This window comes from Furipterus horrens, unplaced genomic scaffold (genome assembly GCF_987537825.1).
Source record: "Furipterus horrens unplaced genomic scaffold, mFurHor1.1.pri manual_scaffold_4, whole genome shotgun sequence".
NCBI classification, from domain to species: Eukaryota; Metazoa; Chordata; class Mammalia; order Chiroptera; family Furipteridae; genus Furipterus; species Furipterus horrens.
The window spans coordinates 137,767,704-137,793,782 of record NW_028327174.1 but is presented as its reverse complement, the minus strand read 5'-3'; the positions used below and the strand labels follow the sequence as shown (position 1 = coordinate 137,793,782).

At 35.9% G+C, this 26,079-nt stretch overlaps 1 protein-coding gene across 1 annotated transcript in view; it reads left to right on the top strand.

Moving 5' to 3' along the window:
• The window catches only part of ADAMTSL1 (ADAMTS like 1), a 400,901-nt gene that overhangs the window by 83,907 nt on the left and 290,915 nt on the right, over positions 1-26,079 (top strand). The window contains exon 4 of the mRNA XM_090274075.1: positions 11,917-12,153. Coding sequence (XP_090130201.1) covers positions 11,917-12,153 — 237 coding nt within the window. The remainder of the gene's footprint in view (positions 1-11,916; positions 12,154-26,079) is intronic.

The following is a 26,079-nucleotide window of genomic DNA, read 5'->3' as shown; positions in this document are numbered from 1 at the left end:
CTTGCTCAAAACTTGCAGTTTATAGATTTTACTTCTTGTTCCCTGATCTTGTAGGCTGTTAAAATGGAAAGCACTGCCCCACCAGGAACCAGCGGATCCCTTTAGGAGATCTACCAATTTCCTTTCTGGATTCGTGCTTTCTCGTGGTTTTTGTCTCTGAGGAAGCTTTCTTGCCAGCTCAGCTGTGCATGGAACAATCTTTTAAATTTTTATTTTTACTTCAACGTAGTAGTTTGGGGTGTTCTCTAGTGGGAAACTTTTTTAAAGTATCTGGTCCTACATCTTGTTGCATATGAAAGTCCCTTAATTTATCAATAATCCTTAACAGATATTTATTTGGCATCAATTTTGTGTCCAACTTGTACTAGGTCCTTATCTGGCACTAAGTCTTTTATGTTTCCCTTGCTTTGGAGGAAACACAGAAAAACCAACAACACTATGCAGTACGGTAAATCCAAGGATGAACGTATGTGTATACAGGGTGCTATGGCACATCAAGGGAGTTGCCTCGTGCAGGCTGAGGATAGGGAGTTGTCTGAGAAGAAGACAGGAGGTTATACTTGAGCTTTAAAGATTCAGCCAGGTGAATACAGGGAGGCTGTATTGGATAATGTCAGCCAGAGGAGCAAAGCACTGACGGACTGGCAAATACTGTGATGTAAAGTGTGGTGGATTGGGAGAAGTGGAGAGAACTGATGATATAGAACCAGCTAAATTAGGTCAGCTCCCCACAGAGACCTACTGAGGTACAGTATTCCCTCACTTATCGCAGGCATTATGTTCTGGACCCCCCCGCGATAGGTGAAAATCTGCGAAGTAGGAACTTTACATTTATTTTAGTATTTATATATTTTTTAAGGCTTTATAAACCTTCCCCACACACTTATAAACCATTCCCAATCCCTTATTAACCTTTCCCACTTCCTTATTAACCTTTTCCACACTTTTATAAACACTACTTATGTTCTTACACATATTCTACACTCTTAAACCTACGTAACTTTAACAACATATGTATACAGTACTGCAAAATCCCACAATATAGTGAAAAATCTGCGATAAATAATTAAAAATAATATTTTTTAAAATCCCACAATATAGGGAGGTTGCAATAAGTGAACCGCGATATAGAGGGGGACTACTGTATTTTTTTCATTGCCAGACCCCATAGAAGAGAGAAAACAGTCTGAGATGGTTCGATGTAATGTCGCAACACTCGGGGTGAGTTCTCGTGGCCCTTTTCCTTTAATATTGTACTTTGTGTAACTTCAGCCTTAAAGAGAGACAAAATAGGATGTGAGGTCACCTCTGTTAAAAAATTATCCTCCAGTTTTGAATTGTCTTCCATTCTTCCTGTAATCCTATCATTAGAATAAAGTGGCCTCAATACCTATCTTCCACCTTTAATTTGAGAACATCATGAAGGCAGGAAATGTATCTGACTTTGCACTGTCGCCTAGTGTTTGGCAAGTGTGCCTCTCTGTTTTTGATTATATGTACTTAAACATTAATGGGAATGATTAAGAAGCAAGCATTGTTAGTCATTCAAGTTTTATTTTAGATAGGTTGAATCCGTTTGCTTTCCTCTTTCCCCTCGCCTAGTGCAGTCCACTGAAGGAAATGGAGGTTTTCCTGGAAGAAGAAGGGAAAATCAACTTTAGAGAAAACTGCTCTTCAGGTTGAGCCTGCTGCTCAGAGGCTGTGCTTTAAAGTTGCAAAGGACAACCTGAAAACACATGGTTTCAGGGGTCAGAAGATAAATTTCTCTAATTCTTTTTTGGTTTCTTAAAATATGTCCATGGTCCAAGATCAACAAACTAAGAAGTATGAGCACATATGAACTAAGCTGAGTGTTGTCATCCATTAAACTTATAACCTAGTAAATTTGGCACATGATATGGTTTGATTAGACTCATATGTTAAGACATTCATATAAGTCACTTTAATTAAACTTATGTTCAAGCAACTAAATAAAGTAGTTCTAGAGACAGCAAGGCAGTGGGAAAGACGAAACGAGATGAAACAAGTACAGTCTAAGATTCCTCTGCAGCCCCCTAGAGCTGTGTAACTCCAACTAGCCCCTCTGTGGTGTTGGTAATAGTAATACCTTACATTTATTGAGTGTTTACTGTGTGCCAGTATAGATTTAAACATTTCTCTTATATTAACTCATATCCCATTTGTCTGCAGAGCCACCATATAACAATGCCAGCCACCTTTAGGTCTGGATGCCTATTGAGGCCTTAGAGAGGTCTTTTTTCTTTCTTTTTTTAGGAGTTGGCTTCTTTCACTGTGTCTGAAAGTAGTGGTACTCAGCAGTCTAATTTATGGCTGTAAGTTGAAAGCTGGTGGAAGTGATTATGGACCCATCCCCTTGTGCAGGGTAAAGATGAGGTTAGTGATGTAGAAAGAGAAAGCAGAGGTACGACTAGGGACAGCAAGTAGATTTTAGGCTCCTAGGAAAGGAAAAATGGGGAAAGGAAGGAAATTTAGAAAGGGAACTAGGAAAAGATAGCAAACAATTTCTAGGTCCTGCTCAACCAGAGGACCTTGAGAGAAAGAAAGGGTGGACTCCTTTCTCTGGCTATAGATGGGAAGCTTTTAGTCTTCCCTACAACAAACCTGTGGAGGGTCTCCCTTCCACACAGGTCCACTGCCTGAAACCATTGGAGAAGAAACTCTCTCCACTGCTTCTTTGTTTTACTTGCTGCTTTGTTCTGCTTCCATGGCTATCAGGTTTTTCTAAAATAATCTGTTTTTCAACTATTATCCTTCTGTTACCATAAGTATCCTCTAATTTATCAAGCATGAGTTCTGATGTTTGCTTTGGAAAGTATCACAGTCATACCCCTGATGAAGCTTCCAGAAACCTGAGCATACTTCTTCTACAGGATCAGTTTATGTAGTATTAACCATGAAGTTCGTTGTTAGAATAGGAATTCTGATCTAGAAGTTGAAAAGGGACTAGGTAAGGAAGAGAGAGGGTCATTAAACTCTTTGATCATTTTATCCACAGTAACCCTACCTCTTTCCCCTCATTCCAAAGTCTGTAGGGAAAGACCCAGCTAATTTTCACTGATGCTGTGGACAGTCTGAGAACACCTTGTTTTCTCTCTTTGGAAAATGTGACACAAGAGAGCATCATGTATCTTGCCAGGATGACTTAAGTTAGTGGTCAGGGCTAGAGTCCCCCATTCAGAAAGGTCCCTGGCTGAGAGGAGAGACTATTCCACTCAATTGATTGAAGAGTAGATGTCTCTATCCTTCGCCCATTGACCTGGTGCCTTCTCCCAGTGGACAGTACTTTCAGTCCTAGTATCATTTTTCAGTGAACTGCCTGGATAATAAATTCAAGTGCAAGCCTGACCTCAGCTTTACAGAAAGAACCAACTGGGGTGAACCTTGTATTTTGTGCTACAAAGATCTTACCAAAAGAGTGCTCAGATGTATTTCAAGTCATTCATGGGACTGTATTACATGCCTCTTAAAAGGAAAATTAATTAGATACAGTGCCAGGAAAACAACTGTCAGGATTCAGGCAGAGCCAAAAAGAAGTTAAACCTGCAGGCAACATTGGGCAGTTGGTTATAGACTAAGAGAGAGACAGGTGAAGAGAGAATGCTAGGGTCTTCTCTGAATTGTGTGACATGGTATTTACCTTTGAACTGCTCTAGACGGCGTCTCTTTCCATTTTTCCTCTAAGTGAGCACATGTTTCAGAAGACAACTTCAGTCCACATATTTGCTCCTTTGTAATACATCCAGCTTCATTACCCTTTCCCACTTATAAATACAAACATAATGAACTTGTTATGCAACAGACCTAAGCAGCAGTAACAGTTTTAAGTATTAATGTGCTAAAGTGTTTCTCCTCTACTAGTCCTTCCTCTAACCAACTATTTTGGTAAATGCAGTCTGAAAACAAACAAACAAAAATGCATAATTGTATGCTTATAAATGAAATTGTATGTCTCATGCTTCAAAAAGAACTACAAATTACCACTTTAAATATGCTAATTTGAGGAAAAGGCTGGACATTTATTTTAGACTAGACTAGAAAATAGTGAAAAGTCAGAAATGCTGATTTAAGAAAAGATACTGCTAAATTGGAGCTAATTCAAAGAAAAGGGCTAAAAATAATAGAAAGCCTCAAGGAATGAATATTTTCAAAACTGGGAGAATTTAAGGGTCTAACATGACAAACTACAACTGGTCCTCCAAATGCCTCTGGGGAATTAAATTCCAAAAGTTTGCATTGTTCAAAGGAGAAAAAATGAGAGCACTGAAATAAAAGTTACCCAAAAGAAATAAAAAAAAGAACTTTTAAATTAAGTGTTTTAAATGTTTTTACTTAGACCAGCTTTCGGGTGCCTGGGGATGTTTAAAAACTAGCCAGGCAAAGCATGTGTTTTCAGATAACAAGCTTATCAGGTAAGGAGGGCAGGGCTAGTGATTTATTATATCATACATTTTGAATCTCTTATGTCTGGACCTGAATAAACACATTCGAATGGTCTGGAGCTGTTTAATATACCTGTTAGCAGTGTTCACTTAGTAGGCACAGAGTAGGACACACCCAAAGCTGAATAAGAGTTTCATATTATTTCACAGGGTCACAAATCTGTAAAGATGTTATTTTATTGAGCATGAACCTGATCCATAGTAGTGTTAAAATGGGTAATGGTTAATTTTCATGGGCACTTATTTCCCTTTAACATGTTATTTTCCAAAAGTATTGGCCATTTAGATGGAAAGTAAATAAAATCTGTAAATCTTTTATACCAAGAAAAAAGGAAACAGAAAGACTCTTTTTAATATATCTTGTAAATGTGAAAATATAGTGTCCCAACAACTAACTATTCCAACAACCAACTTCATGGTTGATGCTATATAAACCGATTCTGTCAAAAAGGAGGATGCCTGAGCCAAGAATGACTGGCACCACCCTCCAAATCAACCCCATTTTTTGTTCTTTGCATTCATAGTGATGTGTTAGAGATTTAAATATTATGTTCTTGAAATATAATAGAGTTGTCTACACACAGACTGTCTAGACAGGGCAGGGACTATGTCTGTTTAATTTCATTTTCATAGCAGCTAGCACTCTTGCACAAATAAATGCTTTTGATGATGATGTTGATGTTAGTATAAGCAGGTGGCCAAAATTTGGGGGATAAAGCTTGATACCTTAACATTAGTGCTTTATAGTGCATGCATGCACTGGGTGTTATATAAAATTTACAAATGTCTGGCTATTTATTGAATAATAAATTATTTTAGCACATTTTATTTCTTAATATTACCCTGTTAAATTTGTTTACATGAAGGAGGAAATATCAATCTGCCTATTGAGAAAGTAGGCAAGAATCCCAACTCAATTTTCCTGGTGTCTGAAATGAAAAGTATGCTTGTAAATCTGTATTTTAGAAAAAGAAAGAAGAAACACATTAGATATCCAATTAAGATTTTCTAAGATTTCTTGATTAGAAAGCTGTCAAGATTCAGATTTCCTGCAAGATTCAAGAAACCAGAATTGAAGTTTATACACTGAAAACATGACTTCTGTTTCATTTATTCAATGTGTTAGCTGTTTTCAAAAACAAATATTGGAGTACTTGTATATAACAGCAAGCCAACCAAAAATCCCTCTCTGAAGCTTATGCTTTAGCAAAGAAGACATATATATATGTAAGCTATACATTGTACTTGAAGGTGATTAAGTGTTATGGAAAAAAAGAAAAGTTAAGAGGATAAAGAATTAATAGCAGGAGGGGTGTTGCAATTGTACATAGGGGAATTGAGAAGCTGTAACTGAGCAAAGACTTGATAGAGGTGAGGTCGTCAGCCACTTGGAATCCAGGCAAAGAAAATTCTGAGCAGAAGGGATTCATAATGCACGTGTCCCAGAGTATATATAATCCTGGAGTATTCAAGAGGTAGCTGGAAATCCAGTGTGACCGAAGCCAAGTGAACAAGGAAGATAATAGGAGGAAATGGGGCCAGGTCTCTACCTCTATTTGAGATGAAGATTTTGGCTTTTAATCTGAGTGAGTTGGGGAGCCATTGCAGAGTTATAGCAGAAAGGTGACAAGACCTGCTTTATGCTTTAATAATATCACTGTGGCTGCTTTGTTGACGAAGTCTATAAGAGAGCAAGGGCAGGAGAAGGAAGATCAGGTAGGAGATGTGTAATAATGCTGGCAAGACATAATGGAGGCTGGGACTAGACTGTGATCAGATTCTGCATTCTTTTCTATGTAGAGCCAGCTTTTCCTGATGGACTGAATGTAGGAGGTGAAGATCACTCTATAGCAGTGGTTCTCAAAGTGTGGTCACCAAACCAGCACTATCAGCATCATCTGGGGACTCATTATAAATGCAAATTCTTGGATCTCACCCTAGATCTGCTGAATCAGAAACTGGAGGGCGAGGCCCCAGAAATCTTGAATTTTAACAGGTCCTCAGGTGATTTGGATGCATGCTCAAGTGTGAGGACTGCTGCTTTAAGATTTGGGGCCTGAAAGGATGGAGTTGACATTGACTGTGATAGAAAGGCTGAAAGGGGAACAGATCTTGGGGGGAAGAAGGAGGCATAGGAGTTCAGGTTTGGGTATGTTGAGTTTGTGATGTCTTAGGTATCCAGATGGTGAGGAAGCAGTTGTATATATGAATCTGGAGTTCAGGAGAAAGGGCCTGAGTTGGAAATAGAAACTGAAACATTGATTATGTTTCTGAAAACAAAAATTACATCAGTGAATATTTACGGTTCAGTGGTTTCATCTTAACTTTGAATAAAAGATGCAGAAAGACAAGTAATAAAGGCCAAAGTATGTAAAAGAGGCAGCCCGCCATCTATTCAAGTGTGCTAAGAGATTTCAGAGCTGTGAGGGGGTCTGTTTTCCAGAGCCCTCAGCCATTTATCATAGAGAAACCTTTTATGGTCATCTTTTCCTATTTTACTATCAGTACATGGAGGGTTCCTAAATGGTGAGGGTAAAGCTTAGAACCAATAAGATTTTCTAAAGTCACCAAGAAGCTGGTAAATTCCTTTTACGTTTACATCATAAAATGGCAATCCAGATTGCTGGTGGATGGAGTAGGTGCCTTACTAAATAATTCTAACTTTGTTTTTTGCACAGTAACTCTCATGGAGGGTGAATGATTAGGGCAGGGTAGAAGAGAAAGAATTGAGAACAGTTGCAGGATAGGGAAATGCAATGAGCAGGATAGACTCTCCAGTTACCACATGTGGTCGCCTAATATGTAATTTCCAGTGTTTTCTTAATACTATCAGTTATTAATTACTACACTACAAGTAAAACTATAGAATCAGAATATAACATTTATTCCAAGGCACTCATAATAATTTCAATTGAACAGCAAAGTTAACAGAAGAAGCCAACCACTGCATATTTAAGAATAAAGGTAAAAGAGAGGGATGTCCCTCAGGAAGGAGAATGTCTTCTTTAAAAAGAGCCAAAATAAGAAGTAATGTTTCTTCTGACCCTGAATTTATATTTTGTATATTTTTTCAAAACCATTTTAAAGGCCTTTCAGATGCTGCCACTTCAGCTGCAGAGATGTAATCTTCTACATTTCACCCAGTGAGTCCCCTTTTGTCCCACAATGTAATCTGATCCACCTATCATCATCAGGGGACATCTGGGATCCATTTTATCTCTCCCACTGGCTAGTTGATTAACCAGAAAATGTTTTGAATTGGATTCATATATGGCAGGACTCCACAGACTTTATGAATTATAATAGGAGTATATAAAAGGTCAGATTTTATTTTTGTGTTTTTAAAAAAGAAACTGACACGGTTCGGACTGAGTTCTTAAAAACTGGAGATAAAAATATTATATTGTATTAAATGGCTAAATACAGTAAGTCAGTCATGGGATCATCTGACTCTTTAAATAAAATATATTTTTTCAGAGTGAAAAACATCCTAGCTCAGAGGTGTCAATCCACAGAGCTATAACTGTTAGTTGGAAATAGATAGAAGGCCAATAAACATTATTTTGCTCTCTCTTGCTGTATTTCTGCTGGACAGTGCATCTGGATGCATATGAGAGGCTGGGAGTTGAGGGTCTTTAGTCTGGTGCATCCTTCCCACAGCATGTTTTTTGCCAGGTTCTTGTGGTGGGAGGACAGTGGGGCTGGGTGGGTTGGTTCAAATAGCCACTAGACTTTTCAGTGATTTTAATTGTCTGCATCATTGCTACCTATGAGCCAAGTTCAATGCATAAACATACAAATAATAATTTATTTGTTTCCTTCTTTGTTTTAAATATCAACTTGAAAACTCATGAGTTTCCACCACTAAGGTTTTATTAGAGCAGAAATCTCACATTGTATATGTTCGGTACATTCCGCATTCAGTGTGCCCTAAGGCATACCACCTCTCTTGGTCAGAACTGATGACTTATGTATGGTATCATAAAGCATCTCTCCAGAAGCTGACATTTTGAAGATGATGCCCAGGATAAGATGCAGAATATTTTCAAAGCAGTTGTTAGGACATCAGTTTCTAAATATGACTTTTAGGAGGATCAGGAAGCATAGTGGTTTCATGGACCAAATTATAATTTAAAACTTTGTACATGGTGAATCGCGATATAAATAGGAGTTTTTCTGTTGTAATTGTTATTATGATGATGCATGTTGGACCAGAGTCTATGATGACTTTGCTTGAGTTTCCATCCCTGCAGCTGGGTGATCCCAGATGCACCAGGGTTTCAGTGAGTGTCTTGAACTATGCTGGAGATGTTTTGGATTCAACAAAAGAAACCTTTGCCAAATCCTTCTCTCCTCAATTTTTAAATGTGTATTTGAAGGGAAATTTGATTCATATGTTTCTAATTCATTTACACTTAAATCATCAAAATGTTATTTTGTAAGAGCCATTTGATGTCCAAGAAGCTTTCTAAACCTGTTTTATAAGTCCTCTTAAGTCCCTTTTCTTAAAACAGGAAGTTGATTTTGCCAAGTACAAATAAACTCAAACATTAAAAAGGTTCAAGTTCAGTTTCTAACTCTGAACTCCAGGTTTTAAGTGCATTCTCAAATTTGCAAAATATAGTTTCCCACCCCTAAAAAAATATAGGTGAAAGGAAAGACAGTAGTGATAAAAGTGAGTACAGGTATTCACAAAAATTATCCTCAGAGATCTATCTTCAGTTGTGAAAGTTCATAAAACCGGTAGCAGGTGTTCTTATAGCTAACAGATACAGGTGCATTTTGAGCAGGAACTCTCTTTCTGCTTGTTGTTCTCTGTGATGTGTCTAAATAAGTACTTCTTTTGTCACGAAAAAAAAAAAAAGCCCTAGAAGTTCAAATATTTTAACTTTCCTTTTTCCTAATTTTACCTTTGAGTCTTGTGTATTTTAGTAAAGATGGGAAGGCTCATCATATTTTTTTTAACAGAAAGGACTCATATGAGATTCCGTAGGAGTTTTTATTTCCACTAAGATGCTGTAACATCAAGTTAAAAATGTAATTGACACTTTTCTTGGAATTAGATAAGTGCAGAAAATTATCTCTTATGCCTACTAAGACATCTCTTAATTATATATTATCCATATTACTTTAATCAGAGGTGATTCAGCCTGACCCTGAAATTCCCTGTAGTTGGTTCACTTATATTTATAAATAGAGTAAAGGTAATTATGAGAGGGGTTTGAGATCACTCTGTTCAATTTTTCAATGTTATGTTTTATTGAGTCCACTTCAGTATTTCTCCTGAGTAATCGAGCGACTCTTGGGATGAAAGGAAATAATGCAACTGAAAACACTTTATATGAACATTATTAATTAAACTCTCAGTTTACTGTGGGAGCTCTGTGCAGTGGCCAACAGGGAAACTTGCTAACTGTATGAAGTTGGTTTTGTTAAACTTGCTAAACACGGGAAAGCAGCATCTTGCCAGTCTCTGTAGTGTTTCAGATGGGGGAATTTAGGGAAGAGAATGGGGTAGAGTTTGGGTTGGGGGCTGTGGTTAGTCACAGGATTATTTTAGGACAGACCCTAGTAAGTGAGGTCTAGGCAGACTGGTAGGATTTGTTACCTAGGAAAGTTGCACTCTTGTTTTAGGATCATAAATCCAAAGAGTTAATGTTAAGTCAGTTTGTTTATATTTTTATCTTGGAACACATGGTCTGAAAGGAGCTGGTATTAAATTTAAATTCAGATAGTTGTGTTGCCTGTCATACAATTTACCTGTTTTTTGATACGTAGCATCACTTTGTAAGCTGTTGTTTTTGTTTTATTTCTCACAACAAGTAAGTAAATAATCACAACAAAGTGTAACATACATTTATTTTTTTAAAACTTTTAATACATAGCTTATCATTTAAAAATTAATAAGTAATGAATTTTAATTTTACTGTTTAAAACAATCTTCAAAATTACATAACCTTCTTGGGTATCTATAACTATGTATATATCTATATCTATGTTATGTATATTATGCTTTTCTTTTGGTATTATGTATCAACTCTGAGAACTTGTAGAATACTAACAATAAAACATTTTTGAGAGTTTATTTTGTATTTGGGACCTATTTGTGTTCATTCCAAATAAGTATGTAATTTTTATATCCCATCTTGTTGAGAAAATTTATGCTTCCCCAAATATTAAAGCCTTACATGCTACTAAAATTCAATAAAAGTCTTAGAAATTCCACTTTATAAAATAGAGTAATGCTATTCTCATGCTTATTTAAATGTGAAAAGATTTTCAGAGGAAGAAAACTTGTATAAGAGAACTCTCAAAAATGATTTGTAGTAACCAAGAATTGCTAAAGGCCATATGCTAATTCCTTAGTTGAGGTAAAAACTATAATAAAAGCCTTACCACAAATGGATGTTCTATGTAGTACACCCTAATCTGAAAAATAGACCTATCAAAAATCCTGTATAAGGGATAGGCAATATTTGCCTTTTTAAAGTTAAATCATATCTGCTTTCACTGAAGATTATCATTCATTAGATAATAGCCATGTTAGTTACAGTTTACCATTTCAAAAAGCCCTTTATAAATAATGTACATTTAAAACTTTCTTGTTTTCCACTGGTCTCTGCCAATATTATTTAAAATTCAAATTTAGAAAATCTCCTTATTCTCCAACTCTTTCTCTTCAATGGCTTCATTAAATAGATAGTAATAACTACCATATACGGTGTTCTTTATGTCAGTATTTGGCCAGCAAAAGCTCCTGAGATTCTCACAAGGAATGACCTTGAGAGCTGGGTGTTATTATTGCCTCTGCTCTAGACACAAGGAAGCCTAGGCTGCGAGAGATCCACCGCAGTGCGGTCGCACTCCCATCTGATGGGAGTTCCCTTCGGCCATGCTGCTGTTCCTTGGCCATGCTGCATTAAGCTAAAGAAACTCATGTATAAATGTCGTTTTCTCTTTTTTGTTGCCCATGATTAATTCTAGATACTGTGCAGCCTAAATTTAAAACAAACAAAAAGAACAACTCATGAACAACCCCACAAAAACTTTTTGAATGAAAGTTTTTGCTGCTATTGGCTAAAATATTATCAACAGAGATGCTATCAACTAATCCTCTGATCTTACTAAGTTCTACATAAGTTATAAGGAGATAAAAGTGATATCACTATGTGGAGGAACCCATGGACCATTAAACATCTTTCAGAAAGTATATTTCAAGGTGGTTAGTTTCCCAACTAATATTAGTCAGGTCTATTTCAGTCTCAACTTCAATCAGAAAATACATTTCATGGTTGTTACTTTGTCAAATATATTCATTCTGAGGACCAAATAATCATATGACCTCTCAAATGACACTGGAGAGTCCATCTGTAATGACCAGGATATTTGTTTTGTATTCTAAGGCCTTGAAAGACCACACACCTGCCCTTCTCAATCTCCCCACTTTCTTTTGCAGGACTGCCCACCAGAAGCAGGTGATTTCCGAGCTCAGCAATGCTCAGCTCATAATGATGTCAAACACCATGGCCAGTTTTATGAATGGCTTCCTGTGTCTAACGACCCTGACAACCCATGTTCACTCAAGTGCCAGGCCAAAGGAACAGCCCTGGTTGTTGAACTAGCACCGAAGGTCTTAGATGGGACTCGTTGCAATACAGACTCTTTGGATATGTGCATCAGTGGGTTATGCCAAGTAAGTACTGGCTTCTTTTCAGTCTGTTGTTCCAGAAGGTTTTAGTGTCTTTGTATAAATACCCTTTCTATTATTCTGCTATCTGAGTCACTCAGTGCTGCTTTTTATGGTGTTTATAAATAATGACAGATTTTAAGATTAAGGTTTAATTTCAGTTAAAACTACAAGTGTTGTATTTTGTGTTAGGGAAAACTAAGCTAGATATTTTTTTTCTTTCATTGAGTGTCATTCGAATATGGAAGAATAAAAATTCTTGAATATGGTATATCATTTTTTTGTACTAGACTGTGAAATTACCTCTACCTTGGTTATCCCTGAGATGTGTTTTATGTATGTGTGTATGTGTATTTGGAGGCATCTATTTTTATTTACTTAGCATTTCAAAGTCACTCAGATGAGTTGATTCTAAAATCTCCACACTGTAGAAAAACTTGTTTCTTTATCATATCTGTAATTTTGTTGGAAGTTCATACAGACTGTCCTGAAAGACATGGCAGTGTCAGCTAGATCAGATTTCAGCCAGGTAAACCTTTAAAATAGGACAGCAAAGAAATCTGATTTCTGGTATCAATTATCAATGTCTACTTTGGGAGGGGAGTTAGTAAGGTGAAGGAGAGTTAGTATGTTTGCCATCTTGATTTTAAATTCTATTTTTTATTGTTGACACTATTACAGATGGTCCCTGTTTTAGTCTCCCCCTCCCCTTTGCTCACTCCCTCCCAGCCCCCTCAGCCCCCAGTCTTTACCACACTATCATCTGTGTCCATGGGCTATGCATATATATTCTTTGGCTAATAATCTTCACCTTTTGTCCAGTCCCCCCACTCCCTCCCCTCTGACAGCTGTCAGTCTGTTCCATGTATCCATCCCTCTGGTTCTATTTTGCCTGTCAGTTTATTTTGCTCATCAGTTTGAGTCCACATACAAATGAGTCCACATACATTGCCATAGGTTATTTGTCTTTCTCTGACTGGCTTATTTCCATTAGGATGACCAGCCTAGTTTTTGAAGCAAGTAGTTGCTATATTTTCCTGTGTGCTATATATTGTTACCATATACTTTTATATCTCACAAAGTAGACATTTTGGGAATCTTTGCCTCTCCTTCCCAAGAAAACATTGGTGGGAATTTTTTTTTCTTCTGAATCTCTAATATCAAAACAAGCAATACAAGAATTAATATAAAATATGTCTCGGTAATTTGTTGTTTCAAATTCACATGTTTATTTAAAACAAATCTGTATTCAGTTGTAAAAGGAATAACTGTTGTATGAAGTACTACAAGAGATGTGATACTTCCTGCAGGTATTATGTCCATGAGAAGGAGAAGACATTCTAAGCCTTCGTGAAGTCTAGAATCATGAGACAGGGAAATTTTGGCATGTCCAAGCACTTCTCAGATAGCAGGATGGGGATGATGTTTACATATCTGAAGTTTTCTTTATATATAAGAAATATGTGAATTGCAGATATAAATTTGAATATATAATCGGACTGCTTTTTAAATTTAATCTTTATTGTATTTTTTCATTGCCATTTAGTCCCATTATATGCCCCTCCCCCCAGCAATCACCACACCGTTGTCCATGCCCATGAGTCCTTTTTCTTACTCTTTTAAAGCTGAGAAAGTCCTTAGAGATGATCCAATATAAAAGAATATATCAAACACTGTTTTGGATAGTTGGTGTCTATGTCCTTCTCTAGGACTCTCAGTGGCACTGAAATGGAATTATGAAGGCTTTGAAAGCTTTGAGAATGATAGAGAATTGAAGAGCAAATAGATATAGAAAAGGGCTGTGTTGTAGGGAATAGCAAATAAAATAATAATTACTTATGCATGTATACTGTTTGAATAAAGCAAGACAGATTCTCCTTTTGCAAATGAAAAAAACAAGGACAGGGAAATTGTAAGATTTTTCTGGGCGTGGCAGAAATGGGACTAAATTCCAGGTATCCTGATGTTTACTTTAAAGTCATTTGTACTATATAACACTGAGACGAATGAACCAAAATAAACAAGACAGGTCAGCAAATTAGGTTTCATTTGTTTCTATTGCAATGGAGTTCAACGTGGCATATTTTTTTCCCTAGTCCAATCCTGCCAGCTGGCCTCATGCACCTTGGCAACTAAAAGGAAATCCTATATCAGCAGTGAAAGAATAAGTTTTATACATATAAAATATGAAATGACAGCGCCGGATTTTTGGTTATAAGTATAAGCATTCCTCCTTAAGTTAGATTTAGTGGCAAATGTAAACTATGCAAATATCTATAAAGAATTGTGGCACATTGTACATAGAAATTATATGCAGTTATTATTATTGTCTTCATTTATCTGTCTTATTAGATGCAATAGTATGGTAAAGGAGATGAAAATCTAAGACTAAGTTTAGTCACTAACCAGCAGTCTGGCTAGAGAGCAGGGTACCCCCAGGTACAGAATAACAATTTGTAAGAAAATCATGGAATCTTGAATGGCACACAGGATTATTGTAAAGTGAGTGGCCAGGAAAGAGTTTTAGTGGAGAAAAGACATAATTGTAGGTCTGCTTTAGAAAACTTAATATAGCTGCGTTTACAGGATGCTCGAAGTGGAGGGCCCTGGAAGCAAATGGACCAGCTGAAAAGGAGGCTTTTAGAGCAGCCAAGGTGAAGGCAAGCATGAACCCCAGCCAGGGCAGAGACAGTGGGAACAGAAAAGAAACTAGGGCTAAAACCAGGAGGGAGTTTTCATTTTGATTATAATGAGGACAGAGGGTAGAAAGCAATCAATAAAATTAATCATGCTCAGGGGATCAAAAACTGCCTCTTAATATGCATGGGTAATGGATATAATTTTCCTTCTTTTCTCCTATTACCATAATAGCCTTGTGTTTTCATTATTGAAATATATTTGACTTTTATAAAACAAGGAGGGAACAGAAAACAGCAAGATGAGAGTGAAATAAATGTGGACTACTTCAGTACATGCTTTCTCAGAAGAACAGAGTGAACAAAGTACTCACTACTACCTCAGAAGGGTTTAAATGCATAAATTTTATTCTCCTTAGAAAAACTTCCTACATTTAAGTTTTATTTGCATACTGGTAATTAGTATGCCCCATCTTTGGTAAGAAATAGTAAGAAAAAGCCATATTTTCCTATTTTAAAAACTGCTGAAAATCTTAATGCTAACTTAAATGTGCAGTTTTTATAGACAGCTTTCCTAGTTTCCTGGAAAAAAAATATCATCTTCCCTGCCCTATTTGTTGGGGGTTCTTAGTTCTTCCTCTGTCTTTATTTTAGATTTATTTTAATTTTTTTTTGTAAGTTGCATCACATATTTTTTGAAGGAGTATATAACACAGTTTTTTTTATCAACAGTAATTGGTTGAACACACTCATAAATTAACACAGATGAAGCTTATAGAAAGTATATAGTTGGTCTGTTGACGTTTGGTAGTGGTACATGAAGAATACCATGGTAGAATACATGTGTATGTGTAACTACACATAGAAAAAAATATGGAAGCACATATACCTGAGTGTTATTAGTACTTACTTCAGGGGCATTAGATATCATACATTTCTGCATTTGAATATTGCTTCAAATATTTTTGAAGCTAAGCATATAAAATTATAAACTGTAAAGAAGCAAACATTTAGGTTTGGACATAGTCTAACCTTGATAGAAAATGACAGCATAATTATGGAGATCTGTTATTTATAAGCACCAATTATTTCAATATATGTGTTTAATATTCTACTAAGAACCACTTTTTCAAAACTGGGCTTTTAATTCCACCAAAACTATGGAGCCCTAGATTTTCGAGCCAGGAGATACATTAGTAATTAACCAATATAGCTATTTCACAGAGGAAGAAATTGAGACCTACAAACTATCTCAAGGTCGCAAATGAGTGTGTTATCAGTATTTGTTGTGAATGTGCTTCAGGAACATTCTAGATTCATCACTATTTATTATACACATTTTATTCTTAGTCATTAATATTAGAGAATCATACTAGGCAGTAAAAGAGCTTCCATTTTTTTATTGACATATAACATTATATTAGTTTCAGGCAGACAACATAATGATTCAATATCTGTATATGTCACAAAATGATGAACACAACAACTCTAGTTAATTCATCACCACACATAATAACAAAATTTTTTCTTGTGATAAGAACTTTGGAATATACTCCCTTAGCAACTTTTAAAATGTGATAAAGTACTGTTAACTATAATCATCATGCTATGCGTTACATCCCAAGAACTTAATTTATAACTGGAAGTTTCTACCTTTTGGCCACCTTTGCCCATTTTGTCCACTCCACCCACCACCCACGCCCCACCTCTAGCAGCCTCCATACTATTTCCCATAGTGACTGCATCAATTTACATTCCACAAACAGTGCACAAATATTCTCTTTCTTCACAGCCTCACCAACACTTACTTCTTGTATTTTTGTTAATAGCCATTCTAACACTGTGACGTGATTTATATCTCACTGCAGTTTTGATTTGCATTTCCCTCATGATTAGTGATGTCAGGTATCTTTCATGTATGTTTTCCATTTGCATGTCTTCTTTGGAAATATGTTCAATCAGATTGTTTTCTTCGCTATTGAGTTGTGTGAATTCTTAATATGTTTTGAATGTTAAACTCTTATCAAATATGTGATTTGCAAATATTTTCTCCCATTCTGTAAGTTGCCTTTTTATTTTATTAGTGGTTTCCTTTGCTGTACAAAAACATTTTATTTTGATTATGTCCCACTTGTTTATTTTTGCTTTCATTGCCTTTGCTTTTGGTGTCAAATACAAAAAATTACCACCAAGACCAATGTCAAGGAGCTTTTCCCCTTTGTTTTCTTCTAGGAATTTTATGGCTTTAGGTCATAAATTCAAGTCTTTAATCCCTTTTGGGTTTATTCTTGTATATGGTGTAAGATACGGATCTAGTGTCATTCTTTTTAATGTGGCCGTCCAGTTTCCAACCCCATTTATTAAAGAGACTATCCTCTCTGTATTTGCATTGTATATTCTTGGCTCTTTTGTTGTAAATTACAATAATTGTCCATATTCATGTGGGTTTATTTCTGGGCTCTCTATTCTATCTTTATGCCAATATTATACTTTGTATTACTATTGCTTTGTAGTATAGTTTGAACTCAGGGAGGGTGATGCCTCCAGTTTTGTTCTTCTCTCTCAAGATTGCTTTGGCTATTCAGGATCCTTTCTGGTTCCACACAAATTTTAGGGTTGTTTGTTCTATTTTTGTGAAAAAATCTATTGGAATTTTGATAGGGATTGCATTGAATCTGTAGATCACTTTGGGTAGCATAAATATTTTAACAATATTAAGTATTCCAATCCATGAGAAAAGAATATCTTTCCATTAATTTGTGCCTTCTTCAAATACTTTTATTAAGGCCTTATGTTTTTCAGTGTACAGGTTTTTCACCTCTGTGGGTAAGTTTATTTCTAGGGTTTTTTTGTTTTGTTTTGTTCTTTTTATGCAATTGTACGATAAATGGGATTGTTTTCTTAATTTCTCTGATAATTTGTTGTTAGTACATAGAAATGCAGCAGGCTTTTCTATATTGATTTTGTATTCTGCAACTTTACTGAATTTATTTATTAGTTCTAACAGTTTTTTGGTGGAGTCTTTAGTGGTTTCTATATATAATATGTCATCTGCAAATAGTGGTAGTTTTACTTCTTTCTTTTAGATTTGGACACTTTTAATTTATTTTTCTTGCCTAATTGCTTTCGGTAAAACTTCAATGATGTGTTGAATAAAAGTGGCAGGAGCATGCATCCTTGTCTAGTTCCTGATATAGCAGAAATAGTTTCAGCTTTTCGTTACTGAGTATGACATTAACTGTGGGCTTGTCATAAGTGGCCTTTATTATGTTGACTTATGTTCCCTCTTTACCAACTTTGTTGAGCATTTTTGTCATAAACGAATGTTTAATTTTGTAAATTCTTCATCTACATCTATTGAGAGGACCATATGGTTTTTTATCTTTTATTTTGTTAATGTGGTATAGCACATTGACTTGTGGATGTTGTACCATCTCTGCATCCCTGGAATAAATCTCACTTGATCATGGTGTATGATGCTTTCAATGTATTGTTAAATTCAGTTTACTATTTTTATGGAGCTTTTTTTCATCTGTGTTCATCAGATGTATTGGCCTATAATTTTCTTTTCTTGTAGCATTTTTGCCTGGTTTGTATATCAGGGTAACCTCTCCTTGTAAAATGAGTTTTGGAATATTCCCTTATCTATTTTTTAGAAGAGTTGGAAAAAAATTGGTATTAATTCTCCTTTAAAAGTTTTTAAAATTCACTAGTGAAGATTTCTGGTCTTGGACTTTTGTTTGTTGGGTTAAAATAGCTTCCAGTTTTCAGTGACTACCATATCTAGGCCCTTTACACTTATTTTTTCTAATACTAACACCTTATTAGGCAGCTTGATCCTCATTTCACAGTTGAAGACCTGAGGCTTAGGCAGATTATAAGACTTGCCCAGAAACACCCAGTTCTGTATGACTCCAAAGCTTTTATTTTTCCTAGAGGGGCTGGGTGGACAGAGGCAGGTACTGTTTGGTGTTGAGTAGTGGTCTCCAAACATGTCTGCATACCAGCACCTCCTGGAGAACTTCCAAAAGATAAAACTCTTGCTCCATATCCCCAGATACCAGTTTCATTAGTTCTGTGTTTTGAGAATACTGTACTTAGGATCCTTCTCTTTGGCCAGATTTATAAACTACTTAGAGATTAAAAGGCAGAACGGATCTGAAGTCAATTGACACATACTGGAATCTGGCTGCTTTTTAATAATTTGTAGTCTTGAGCAAGTTACTTAACCTTCCTATATTCTATTTTTCTCTTTGTGAAAAAATGAGATTGTCTCATAAACTATAGAGCAGCAAGAGAGATAATCATATGAAAATGCTTAAAAAATTGTAAAGTGCTGTAGTCGTGTAAAAAAGCCTGAACATTTTGAGTTCCAAAATATATTAACGTAGTGCTTCCCTGTGTGGGATTTCATAACCCTAGAACAATTCAAAAAAGTTTATGGAATGAGATAAAGTAACCAACCTATTCTGCTATGTAAGGCCATTGAAAAATTTTAAAAACCTTCTACTGTGTACTTTCACCATCATCATTTTCCTATTGAAATATTAACAAGAAAGAAGTAAGAAACTGATATAAGAATAAAGGACCATCCTTTAAACTGGATACAGTTTATCAAGTGAGAATATTGCTGCCCTGTACTTATTTTACTTATTCTCTTCAGAGCACAGAAATTGTCACTAATTGTGATCCACAGGCCAGAATTTGGAGAGCACTACTTTTGAGATCGTCTGGGCCAGTCATGGGAAATACTGCTGCTTCAGGTTGTGCCATTTTTCCCAGGATCTTACAGCTAGTTAATGACAGACTAGATGTCAGAGGACATCAATGTTTATCAACCTTTTTTAACTATGCCCCCTACATTATTTCTTCAGCATCACCCATAGGACAATATTTTGCCGCACTTTAACTCTGTCATTTATTTATGAAAACAAAAGGTTTAGGGAATATATCTTTTCAAACAGCATTCTCTCCTTTCTCTCCTTCTTGGAATCTGATAATTGTCCCCAGAGGGTTGTTGATTGGTCTCTCTCCCCACCTTTGGTAACTCAGACTAAAACATGAGAATTTTTATTTGTTCATTATTATTCTAGCCTAGGTGTGGTTGGATACAAGGCAGAGTTAGGGAGGCTTTTTGTCAATAGTATGACTAGTTAGAAGCAAAGGCTTTGGAGTCCTACTGCTCTTTGGAATCTAAACTCCACCACTCATTAATATGTGACTTTGAGCAAGTTTCTAAGCCTTAGTTTCCTCATCTGAAAAATGAGGTTAATATTTGTAACTACCTGATAGGATTGACATGATGATTAAATTAAGTAATCAAATGCATTAAAGTGCTTACTAGCTTGTAGTAATCTAATAATACCCAATTACTTCTTTTCTTTGACTTTTCCTCTTTATGACCTTTTTGAGTATGTGGTTTAATGTGGTTATATATTCAAAGGGGGATACTGACTTCCCAATGAATGAACAGACCTTCTGTTAATTTCCTATTGAAACCTTCTTTTACTAATAGCTCCATGATGTACCATTATTAACCCCTGAGCCAGGGTAGTGAATTGCATCCTGTAGAGTTAATGAGCCATCACAAATAAGATCAGCTCTATTAGTACTGCTGTTATTCATTTATTTTCATTATCCAAATTGCCCCATTTATATTTGTTGTAAAGCACAAAGCTGATTTCTGTTTTAAATATATATAAAAAAAGAGTAGCATAAATTTACAGGTAGAACATGTGCTGATGTTAAAAGTAATTCTGAGGTTACTTTGAAGTCAAGTACAGAAAAGTGTGTTTTATTTTTATAATTAATGAAATTCATCAGATGATATATGTTGATGAAAAAGGCCAAGCACAATTATAAACCACATCTTTTGTAATGTATCTACATATTTATAACATCACTTATTGCTATTCCAGAAAATAAGACATTTCAAAAAGGAAAAGGAGACTTCCTTTCAAGTAATTCTTTATATAATATTGTTTTAAATGAATAATACAATAAAAAAATAAGCAACAAATTACATCAAAGAGTTTTGATGTTAATACTGTGGCAACATTAAAATGAACCATGCTTCTAACAAAGAGGGTCTTTCCATTTTTAATAATTCCTGTGGTGAGTAGTTGGAAATGAATTGAATGGAATGATTATTTCTCCATCTCTGTCTGTGACCTAAGTCACTAGTATCAAATGTCTACCAGTTATTCTAAAGGTGGTGATGTCAGAAACAAGGAGTTAGCCATTTTTCCTTCTGTGTTTTGTAATTTAATTCCACATGGAAGCATATGTTGCTTAAAAGATTTAATGCACCGTCTTTTTTTTTTTATCATCTTCCTATGATACAGTAAAAATGAAATGAACTATTAATACTTTATGGTTGCATTTTGGCAAATTACTTAATTTCTCAACATTGTTTATTTGTTCTCTTTACAATCTGCTATGTGTTGGGTACTGAGGATACAAAGCTGAGTAAGATCCTTCAGGGATGATATGTTTAATAGGGTTATTGTCAAAAATTTATTTATTCATACATTTAACAAATATTTACTTAGGAATTAGCAGTGCACTAGATACTGAAAATACATGAATGGACAGGAAAATGCACGGTGCCTACCCTCCCAGAACTTACACTCTGGTGAAGGATACGACAAGTACAGGAAAGTATACTATGCTACATTTTTCTCACCCTAATCAATAAAGCATACACTGTACTATACTATATTCTCCTCCCTGTAAACAGGGTCCTTTTTCTAAAAAACAGCTTTACTTTATTTCTTATCTGTTTGAATCATTCCAATTGCACTCTTTTTGTTTAGAGTAAAGAAAGCCCAAATTTCTTTACATGATGGTTTCTTTACTGGATGGCTTAAAACAAGAGAAAATTATTCTCTCACAGTTCTGGAGGACAGATGTCCAAAACCAATGTGTCACCAGAGCCATGCTTCCTCCAAGGCTCTTGGTAGAAACTTGCTTTGCCTCTTTTTAGCTTCTAGTTGGAAGCATCAGCCTGCTTTCACCCTCACATGGCCAACTTCCCTCTGTGTGTCTCTATGTCTTTTCCTCCCAGTGTCTCCTTTCTCTTCTTATAAGAACAACAGTGATATTGGATTAGAGCCCATTCTAATTGAGTATGACCTCATCTTAACTTGATTATGCCTGCAAAGACCCTATTTCCAAATCAGATCACATACACAGGTACGGTGGGTTAGAACTTCAGCATATATCTTTTTGGGAGACATGATTCAACCCACAGTAAGCATACATCCCTGTTTATTTACAGCTAATGCAAACATGTATATATTTATATACACATATGTGTATAAATATATTTTTGACTTGTGTAAAGGAGTCACAGAGGGAGAAATTTAGACCGTGGTATATCATAGGGCTGTTAATTAAGACATGGGATCAAAAAGTTCAGAGGAAGAAATTGCTGGAAAAACCTAATTGGAGCCTGGAATTGAAGAAAGAGAGTGGAGAGATGGGTAAAGAGGCTGTTCGGACCCATGTTAAGATATAACATGTAAGTTATATTAAGACTGTTGGGAACTTACAATATTGAGGGTAAAAGAGTGCTGTTGAAATACTGCATTTTTGCTCCATAGGATGCACTTTTTTTTCCCCTCAAAAGTGGAGGGAAAATGTCTGTGCATCTTAAGGAGCAAATATTGCGTCACAGACCATGATGTGTATCACCTGACCTGTCAGCGGTGGCAACAGCTGTTAGAAGAAGCAGCGGTGGGCCCACGCGAAGCCCCTGGGGACACTTAAATGTCCCACTTTACTGCTGAATCTCAGGGCATCTGGTCAGTATGAAGATAATGCAGAAAGTGATATCAGTGATTGTGAACAACCGAGCTTCATAAATTCTGACACTAGCGATGATGAGTTCTTGGGGTTCCCAGAAAACACGAAGAGTACTTGAATCTTAAAGTCTCTCCTCATTTGTTAAAGACAGTGATGATGGTTCTTAATACCGCTGTTGACTGCTGTTCACTTTACATGGTTGAAATATTATTCTGCTATATTTTATTAAATATTTTAACACCATTTGGTTCTGAATTTCTTTTTCTTGTTTTCCTCCTCTAAACCTAGTTGCGTCTTATGGTCAGGTGCATCTTATAGTGAGAAAAATATGCAGACGGGAAGATAAACTAAGATACCTAATTTAGAAAGAGTGCTCTATCTGCAGTGAGGGCAATGGATTGGAAAGGGCCAACAATTGGCAGTGGGAGGAAAAGGAGAGATTTGCAAACAAATCAGGGTATAAAATCCATTGACTTGGTTATTGGTTAAATGTAATAGGAGAGAAACCTTGAAAGGTAACGATGATGCCCAGTTTCTAGTGTAAGCAAAGTATGGTGCTACCATTCATTGGGATGCAGAACTTAGGGGAAGGGTCGGACATTGGTTTGGGGGAATGGCGAGGGATGAGAAGATAATGTCTGTACAGTGTACTACCTACTGTATTCACTCAGTGAGTTTGTATCCTTTCTTCCTCCCTCTTATCTCTGTCTTCTTAACTGGAAGATGTGTTTTCATTAAATTTGTATAGTCACAGGCCTGTTTATGTGTGATTAATATTTTTCAGGTTAATCTTTTCTAAAAACATGTGCCATTTAGACAACAAGTCAGTTTAAATATTTGTTGGTTTTAAGAAAAGCTAGTCAAATTAGTGTATAGTACTTTAAAATTCTTGGAGGCATCCTCTCTTTGTATAGCTAAGAGATCTAGAAAGTGGCAATACCTAGGGACTCTCTCCGCACCTTGCTACTCAGACTGAAATACTGGAATTTTTATTTTTATTTGTTTCTCTGCTTTTCAAGTAGAAGATCTTTTTTTCTATGCCTCTTATAGAAAAATGTTTTTGGAAGTTATATTCATTTATTTTTTGAAATTAATTGTGGGCTTGGATAGACAAATTCATTGATTTTGTTTTCCCAAAGAAATTTAATAAAATATTTAATAGCAGAGTGCACCTAATTGAGAAAAAATTTCCAGATTTTATTAGTTTTAATGCTGTGTAGTTTGCAGAGAGCACTATGCATATCACCATGTGCTTCTTGTGCCAATCCTTCGGGATATCTTTATTTCTACTTTATAAATGAGGAGATGCAGGCTCACAGAAGTTCCTACAACTAGAAAAAAGGCACAGCTACAATTCAACTCCTGTGATTTTTATTATATGTCACCATTTCCTCTGGGAAAAGATATGTTAATAATGAAGCATAAGTACTAGTGAACACCCATCTTTGTTAATAAAAACAGGACTATATGTAGCTCAGGAAAGGAACTCTGTGGTCTAGGAATTCTGCCTTTCATTACATGAAAGCTCTACCAAGATCCAACAACTTTCCTGATTTACTCTATGATGCTTTGTCTGATAAATGATTCTTTAGGCCATTTGTTTGTTGACATACCGAATGTGATCATTTTACCTAATCATCTTTAAGAATGTTTAACATTGTTAGTAACTACAAAGTCTGGGAATCTCCAAACCACCCTCAGTTCTGATACTAACTTGAAGTTCAGGATCTCCAAGATTATTCTGGGGTTTGATAATTCACTAGAAGGACTTACTATTATACTCAAAGTTATAGTTTATTACAGCAAAAAAGATACTAATTAAAATCAGCCAAAAGAAGGTGGATAGAGAAGGGTCCAGGAGAGTTCAAGTGCAGATCTTCCAGTTGCCCTCTATCAGTAGAGTTGTGTGCACTGCACTTAACTTCACCCAGAAACAATGTGTGAAAATATGCATGGAGTTTTGCTAACCAGGGAAACTCACCCACATCTTGGCATCCAGAGTTTTTATTGAGGCTCAATCACATAGGCATGGTTGATTACCTGCATGGTTGACCTTAGTCTCCATCCTCCCTAAAGACAGAGCTGATATTGTGTGACCCAAAGCCTTCACCATAAATCATATTGTTAGTAGATGATCGGGCATGGCCTAAGGCCCTGAGACAAACAAAGACACTGTTATTAGTCAGGAAATTATTTACAAGGGCTTGGAGTTACCTCCCAGGAGTCAGGGGCAAAGGCCAGACATCTCTTTGGGCAAAGTTTACCCTTTACTACACAGTGACATTTGGGGGCTCTATTCACTCAACAAATATTGAATGCTTACTATTGGTCACTAGGATATCCCCAGCAGTGAACAGGACTCAAGTCCTTCCCTCAAGGAGCCCATAGCCTTAACTTTCTGCAGCAATCATAACTAAAGGAAAAATGTGCTCAATTTTTTCCTCATTTGCTGTTTCTAACTTTGGAGAATCACCTTATTATCTATGGGAGGTTTGCATGAGAATTGGTGCAACGTTAACACCAAATAGTCATTCTGTATGTGTGTGTGTGTCTGTCTGTCTCTCTTAAAATGTGCAGAATGCTGAACTGCAATTACACCCCTAGATTTATGCCCAAGAGAAATGAAAGCATATGTTCCAACCCTCCCCCAAAAAACTTGGATCCAGGTGTTAATGTTTGGCTATTCAAAATAGCCAAAAAACAGAAACAGTCCAAATGTTTATCAACTGATAAATGCATAAATAAAATGTAGGCTATCCCTACTATGAAGTATTATTCGACAATAGAAAATGATGAAGAACTGATACAGGAAAGAACCTTCAAAACAATATGCTAAGGGAGAGAAGCCAGTCAGAAAAGGCCACATATTCTATTATTTCATTTACATAAAATGTCCAGAGTAGGCAATTCTACAGAGACAAAAAGTAAATTAGTGGTTGCCTAGGTCTGGGGATTAGAGTGGAATGGGGAGTGACTGCTAATGAGTATGATGAAATGCTTCTAAACAGATTTTGGTGATGGTTTCACAATTCTGTGAATACACTAATGAATTGGCTACTTCAAATGGGTATATTTTATAGTATGTGAATTATATCTCAAGAAAGATGCTTTTTTTAATGAAGTGCAAACTATATGGACTAAATCTAAAGACTGTGTTAGCTCTGAGAGTACTCACTCTTAGGCAAAGTTACTATGACTGACGCATTAGTCTAGGTGAGTGTCCCCTTCACTCACTATGTTGTAACAAGTCATTTCAGACCCTAAGTATCTGTATGTATTAAAAGGGATTTTCAACCAACACACAACAGATCTTTAATGAATATCTGCTGAATGAATGAATAGTGATATCAGACCAGAACTTGAACATCTCTCCTTTTTTTTTAAAGGAAAGTAAGTTTGGATTTGAGAGGGCTTTTCCCCAGTATAGTAAATTCTCAACAAAGCATTGTTTAGCTTCATTATGTGTTAACTCTGCACCTCATTCATTGAA